General features: G+C 41.6%; 1 protein-coding gene across 1 annotated transcript in view; it reads left to right on the top strand.

Moving 5' to 3' along the window:
• LOC143038760 (uncharacterized) overlaps positions 1-2,346 on the top strand; it is a 12,401-nt gene extending 10,055 nt beyond the window's left edge. Inside the window, exons 3-6 of the mRNA XM_076208290.1 lie at positions 899-968; positions 1,107-1,247; positions 1,457-1,609; positions 1,931-2,346. Of these exons, the coding sequence (XP_076064405.1) occupies positions 899-968; positions 1,107-1,247; positions 1,457-1,609; positions 1,931-1,998 (432 nt within the window). The 3' untranslated portion in view covers positions 1,999-2,346. The remainder of the gene's footprint in view (positions 1-898; positions 969-1,106; positions 1,248-1,456; positions 1,610-1,930) is intronic.
• Positions 2,347-7,587: the final 5,241 nt, after the last annotated feature.

Genomic DNA, 7,587 nt, shown 5'->3' with positions numbered 1-7,587 from the left:
TTCCCTTGCCCTCTCCCTTCCCTGCTCAACAGATATTCCCCATTTTTCCAAGGCTGCTTTCCTCCATCCCTCATCCATTATATCTGTAATACATCCCACAATTCCTTCCTGTCGACCCCATAAGACTTCTCCAGGTTTACCCTTTGCCAAAAAGTTCTTGTATTACAAAAAAAAAAAAAAAAGATCTTCGCATCCCCTACCTTTCCTAAACGCACACTGTTCCCCACCAATTACTCTCTCATCCTCTCCTAATCCTCTAAATTAACATTTCGTTATGCCTTACCAACTGCACTCAACAGACTGATCTCTCTCATACTACTACATTCATATTTGTCCCATTTGCTTTGTAAAGTGGAACTATACATACACTTTTCCAATCCTCGCGCACATTTCATTCCCTTAAACACACATTAGACACCCTCACTAACCAATCCATTGTAACACTTTCTCCTTTCGTTAAACACTCCACTCATCTCATCTTTTCCTAAAGCCCTCTCATTTTCTTCTTCCGTCACGGGCAAATTCAAAGCACCGCCCACTGCCACAATCAATCCCTGCCTAACATCTGTCCGTCTGCACCTTTTACCTGTTGCTCACTACTTGATTTAACACCCTTTTCAGTCTTCATTTCCAAAACCTTATTTTGTTGTTTTCAAAATTCTCTTTCATGCTCTATCAATTTCCACTTTTTCCTGCAAGAAAACTTTACCAATGGCGATTGCTCCCTTCCTGTTCCTCCACCTTTTTATCTTGTACAAAGGATACGGGAAGTGCCCACATTTTTTATTCTTCAATTAAATATCTTGGAGAACGCGAGGACAGCCACCGTGTGTCGTGTATTCAGCGGGTTCCGGACAAATAAACTCGATTGATTAGTTTATAACCCGATGTCTTTCAGGCACCAGGAAGCAGAATGACCCATTTGCCCGCGATCTTGGCTCTCCTCATTTGCCTTGGACTTGCTCAAGGTACGCAGATCTGCCTCGAATATGCATTCAGGGTGTTTTAAAACAATCTAAACACGTACAGAATGCATGTCCATACATTTATAGCCGTATGGCTTTAGGGGCCGGTACTGATATATATGTATTCTATTCGTGCAACAGGAAGTTATGCAGAGGAAAAGAGCGGACAACAGGCTCCTCAGCTCGGCAGTGGAGGTCCCCCACAGGACCCCGACTTCTGGCTGGAGTTTCTCCCTCCCTTCGTGTCCCAGGTGGTGAAGCTTCGCCTCGACGAACAGAGAGGTAATTGCAGGCGGAAGCGACACTCCCAAAATTGGTCACAGTCACACATGCGTCCAAACATACGAGTATACATGGAGGAATGCCCATAGTGATACCTGTAACAGATGTACATCACTAATACCGCTCTACACGAGTGATTTAGAATTCATTGTGGTCATGGCGGAAAGCTTAACAAGTGTCATGCAGCACATGCCCCATCCTTTTTGCAGGTCTCATTACCCCTGAGGAAGCCGCCGCCGTCAGCCTTGACGACATATGGAACTCTATCACGTTGCCCACCGACTCCCCATCGGAGGCCTGGCTCAAGTTCCTTCCGTCTTACACGGCAAAGATGTTGAAAACCCAGATGGATGAGCAGAAAGGTACGTGTACATTGTACCCACATATGTGCAGCGCCTAAATTAGCCACGGTCAAGAGTGAAATGAAGTAAAACAACGTTTCTTTCTCCCTCCAAGACCTTTCCACAGGATGAGAAAAGTTACTCTTTTCCCATATTTGTCACATTTTCTTAAATTAACATAATCCATTTGGAATAAAAAAATTCTTTGATCATTAATCATCCTCCATCTGGAGTGATTTCAATCTTTAGAATGTTCTTTTGTGAGAGGATATTTTTCTACACGTGCATGCATACGGAAAGAGGAAACATCAGCTAATACTGATATGCATTGTTTATTTGCAGCTATGGCCAACGGACCCATGGGCTCCAGGTTCAGTTACGTCCCTCCCCAGGCCGCAAGGTTCATGTAAACCCATATGGACAGGGAGAGTGGTCCTCACCCCCAGCAGTAGGTCCACGAAAAGCTCCGGCATGAGATGAAGAACTGGCGAGGGCGCGAACACTCATAAATAATTCATTCGCGTGCGCTTAAACTCTCTTGCTCACGTTCAAATACGCCCGCACTAGTTAAGTGCCATCTCTCACGTACCTAATCATGACCACAAACATGTACATGTACATGCACGTTATTGTGAGCCTCGTTCTATGGTCACTCAAAGGCCCTCAGAAAAAAAAATATATATATATCTTAACCTTTGCAACTCAATGCATTATGACACATCAAGTAACTCAAGTTGTTTTTGTGATGGTCAAAGTCAATACTAAGTGATGTGCTGAACATGAATTACAATTTATACTTTCCATCACAACATTCATGAATGTCATCCATAGCAAGTCAATGTAATACAGTGATATCTACCTCATAGAATGAACTCGAGTTCAAAATCAGTGACAGAGTGGTGATCGGTTCTATGTCAGGAATTCCAACTCCGCCGAAAGAAAGTTAGTTCAGTGTCAGTGATTCGTAATTCTGAAGGCCCACGGGACTAAGAGATTTTATGCAATACTGTCATTTCATAAAGTCTATGTGTTTGCGTTCGTGCTGGACAGAGGACCTTACCAAGACGAAACCGATCATTCACTAGAGACACATCAATCAGAGGTCAAGTCGCGTTAACACCCCTAGTCAGAAGAATAAGATCCCTACCAAGAAAGTCATCAGTTCGATCTGGACTATTTTTCCAGAACTGTAAGTACTTTGACTAAATATTTGCCAATTCAAACTAGGATATATATATATTTTTTCAAACTTCGAAATATTTTGACAAGATGCCTGTTAAAAAACTTCTCGGTTCGACCCGGAGTGTTCTTCAAGACTTCGAAATACATCTACAAGCGATATTGTCGTCAAATCGAATACATAATGCAAGTCTAATTATGGGAAATAAAACGAATGACGAAATATCTTATGCAAGTCATATCATCCAACTCAGTATATGTATTTCTTCTTCATTCTACGAAATAAACTTGTTTGCTCAAAGTATATTTTTCATTATTTAGATGTACATATTTCCTTATAGAATGAAACAGAAAGTAGAAGTTGTATTGTTTGAACTAATGTGTATATCTCAGACCCAGCAAATCCACAAAGGACTTTATACAGGCTACTTGATGGCAGGTGCTGCCCTTGAAATCACATAGTCCACTCTTTCACACGACTTTCAAACCCACCATTCCACTAGAACATTTCTGATCAACCTCACACAGCACATACTGCATGAGTTCAACCTCAAACCACTACAACGGACGTCACCAAGGTATTTGATAATGTCAAACAACTGTTCTTCAAAGGAGAGAAGGGGAGAAGGTAAACATTTCAAGATGTATTGTACCTGTCATGAATCTCGTTTCGAGGTCGCTCTCTTCCCCTCACGTCCCTTCCAAGAAGAGAAGAGCAGGATCTCGAGGCGGGACCCGAGGACTGGAGACACGGAAGATGAAGAGTAATTGTTGCCACCACCACCTCCAAGTGGTGGTCCCCGGGACCTACTCCCACACGGGACTTGCCAAGAGTGAGGATGAGATTGAGTATAGTCTCCCTAAACCTAACCTGGCTGGGGAGTCGCCCCCAGCAAAGTCACACAAGCATTGTGGCATAAAAAAAAAGGTGCATTAGCCCTCCCATAACCATGACCCCTCACCATGACTAAACGGATGTTTCAGTTGCCAGTGCGTCATGACGTCGACCAGAAGGCACATGCGCACACTACTCGAAACCTGCCCACGGTTCCCCTTGCTCAAACATAGTCAGACGTGTAAACTGCAGATCAAATTAATAAGCATCTCCCTTACAGTGCACACTATATCACTTCCAATGAGAAATGTTTTGTGCTCAGGACACAAAACATGGCCTCCATGACTGATTTGAACAAATTGTTTGCGTGGTCGGTGAAATGGCTTATGAATTTCAATATCTCAAAATGCACAACCCAGAAAACAGCTATAGTTTAGATAACACCTTTTTAGAGAAAGCTGAATGTGAGAAAGACTTGGGAGTGCTAATGAGTCTTGACCTTAAATCCAGGAAACACTGCATTAACGACAACAGAGCAATAGGCTTTATTGCTAGGATGGTTACAAACAAAAGTGCAGATGTGGTTATCAAGCCATCTGGCATTAGATATACTTAAGTATGGAATAGTTTTGGTCTCCGTCCTATAGAATGGATATTAATTCACTAGACTTACAAGCGCGAGGTCAAGAGCCCATTCAGCGGTCTGGATGCAATGTAGTGATCGCTGAAACTATCGGTTGTTTTAAGAAACGGTTAGACAGCTTTATGGATGGAACTTATGGTCTCTTGCAGTCTCCATGTGTGTGTGTGTGTGTGTGTGTGTGTGTGTGTGTGTGTGTGTGTGTGTGTGTGTGTGTGTTCTGTTGAAAACTACAACAAATAATTTAGAAATAAAATTCTTTCGTAAGCTTTCTAGTTTTCGGAAAGAGGATTTCTGTAGGAGGAGAGAGGTAAATTTCCAATAGACATTGGGAATATATATTGACAATATTTAACCCATTATACAGAAAAACAAAAACAAAAAAACAAACAAAACACAGGTCATTATCGGTTCAAAAGACTGGCAATAGAACTTCCCTCTGCACCCTCTGTCCTTACACAACTCACGTACAAAGTCTTTGATGGATTAATAGGGCACAGTGTTATCATATGCCTTAATGACATTATTATTGGATCCAAGTCTAGTTTTTTCTCGTCTTGCACAAGCAGGTCTTAAATTGAAAATATCCAAATATTCTTTTTTTTTTTTTTTAACAAAGAAATACGCTCTCTATGACATGTCTTAAATTCCCAAGGAATAAATTACATCATAAGACAAAGTGACATAGGAAGTTCACATCTCCTATTTTTCCCTAACATAACCAGAGTATCTATTATCTTTCCTGAATTAGGTTCTAGATTGAAATCTCTTGAAGGTCCTATCTCAATTTCTGACAAGTGTGAAATCCATGCAGGGACACTCCACTATTGCTAACACCTTTAATACTGTGCATATAACTGATGTAACATACCTCACAGATATCAGCATGAACTTACCAAACAACTCACCACCTTTAAAAATAAGAAAACATCTTCCATTGAAATCTAAGACAAACAACTCTTCTATTAATTATGTCCTTTTCTTAATTGTACTATTCTCTTCCTTAGTTGTTGGTGCCTTAACATCATTCATTTAAATCAGAAGGACGAAGACATCAAAAACTATTTGGAAATGATGACATCCTCAGAACTTGGTAGCAGTGAATTTCTGATTTTGGATTAGAGTTTGGAGACAATTTGCTGAAAATGTTATAGAAATATTAAAATGTTTTGTTTTCATAGATCGGACATTGTGTGATTTCATTAAGATGATTTTAAAGATCAGTAGGTAATTGGTATTACAGACATGTTGGAGTGGTTGTATATTATTTTGGTATTTATAGCATAATTTGGGTTACTATTAAGTTAACTACAACATCCATTGAAGGTGATTTATTTTTCAGCACAACTACAGTTTATGCAAAAAATCTTTTGAATGATTGAGTTAGCTCCCTGTATAAAATATTATCTGAAATATTGCTTTCCAGAAAATTGTAATATGCCGGAGCCCTGTGAGAGGGTACAAGAAAAGGGTTAGTCGGGACGACCAAAATGTAGCTGCCGAGCTCTGAAAGAGACTAGTAGGAACGCTGGTAGAAAAGGGGGTAGCAGACGGGTGTTATGTCTTATGGGTTAGGTTTTTATGAAACGTGTATATAAAACAGTATAGAGAGCGAGCAAGTGGCTTATGTTCGCTTTCCGGTTTGTGTAGGTGATAAAAAATTTATTTGTAAACAATGGCCGGGGGCTGGAATGAATTGCTCATAAGGTATTCTTTGTAACCTAAGTGAGATACGCAGAGATTTGAGATTAAGTACATATTTTTGCCATATACACTTCTGACAAGGATCACGCCATTTAGTGAGGATCTTCAATATAAAGTTAAAGATCATTGGACTGAAGAAATGATTACGTCACTGCAAAGCTCACGTAAGATATTGCATACGTGCTCTCGGGGGATTCCTTTGGAGGATGCTGTATAAGAATTAACTGAAGAAAGATACAGAAGAAGAATTTATATTTAATTCTTCTAGACAGAAGATTATAACTAAGTGGAAGAGACAGTCTAGAACTTGACAAATATGGATGATTGGAAGCAAAAGGGCCTACCAACTAAAATATGTGAGTTGCTATATTGATAAACGAGGAAACAGTGGAAAGACAGTGATAAGAAAGGAGAAAAGAAAGGGGAAAATTTTAAGAAAGTGACGAAAGGGGTGAAAGATGGGCGAGATCGGGACACCGGGGTGACCAGAACTGCACTCACTGCAAACACTCACAAGCATTCAAACATGCACTCAGGCAGACACGCATACAAACACACAAACATGTACTCACGTATGTACATAGTCAAACATACCAATAGGCACACCCTCAAACACACAGTTGCCTGCCTACCGGGATGCTGGGGTGACCAGAGGTTGGACAACTGTCTACCGGGACGCTGTGGCAACTCCTGGTCACCTGCCCACCGGGATGCTGGGGCAACCGTTGAGTAATCGCCTGCCTACCGGGACGCTGGGGTGACCAGGACTCCACTCACTGCAAACACTCACAAGCATCTAAACATGCACTCAGGCAGTCACGCATACAAACACACAAACATATACTCACTTATGTTCATAATCAAACATACCAATAGGCACACCCTGAAACACACAGTTGCCTGCCTACCGGGACGCTGGGGTGACCAGAGACTGAACACCTCCCTACCGGGACGCTGGAGCAACTCCTGGTCACCTGCTCACCGGGACGCTGGGGCGACCGTGGTCCAGTCGCCTACCTTCCGGGACGCTGGGGTGAGCAGGATTACATCAAAACATAAAAAGAGGCTAACAGACGTCCAAACTTAAGAGTACACGCTCATAAGCACATCCAGATCTCGCATACTTCCCTACACACAGTCACACATGCATATAGTCTACCTACAAGGACACCGACATGTATGCAATACACGTAGACTTAATCGTAAACACGGATAACACGCTTGAAACGATTCTCGCATCAGACGAAACGTGTGTACACCTTGGACCTTGTATGCCACGATTATTTGACAATTACATGTTTCGCGCAAACGTCCATGCGCTATGGACCTTACAGATCAGTCTTTTGCGTTGCGCGACTTGCATTTTCAGAAAGCGGGACCATGTCACACAGGCACGAGCATCACACGGCACATCTCGCTTCTTGAGAGAAAATAATATGCAGCATGGGATTCGCGTGTGCTCCTCACGGCTCATACACGCACACACACATACACACAGTGACACATAAACACACAGAGACTCACACACAATATAGAAAATAAAACAGTACAGTCAGAACACATGAGTGAATTCAAAGTCCACTTTAACCAGAGATGGAAGTCTACGTCTATACATTAAATCCTCTATATTGTGTAAATTCA

Source organism: Oratosquilla oratoria, chromosome 25 (genome assembly GCF_046742065.1).
Source record: "Oratosquilla oratoria isolate Oo_2021 chromosome 25, ASM4674206v1, whole genome shotgun sequence".
In the NCBI taxonomy this organism is placed as follows: domain Eukaryota; kingdom Metazoa; phylum Arthropoda; class Malacostraca; order Stomatopoda; family Squillidae; genus Oratosquilla; species Oratosquilla oratoria.
This window is presented reverse-complemented; position numbering and strand designations above follow the sequence as displayed.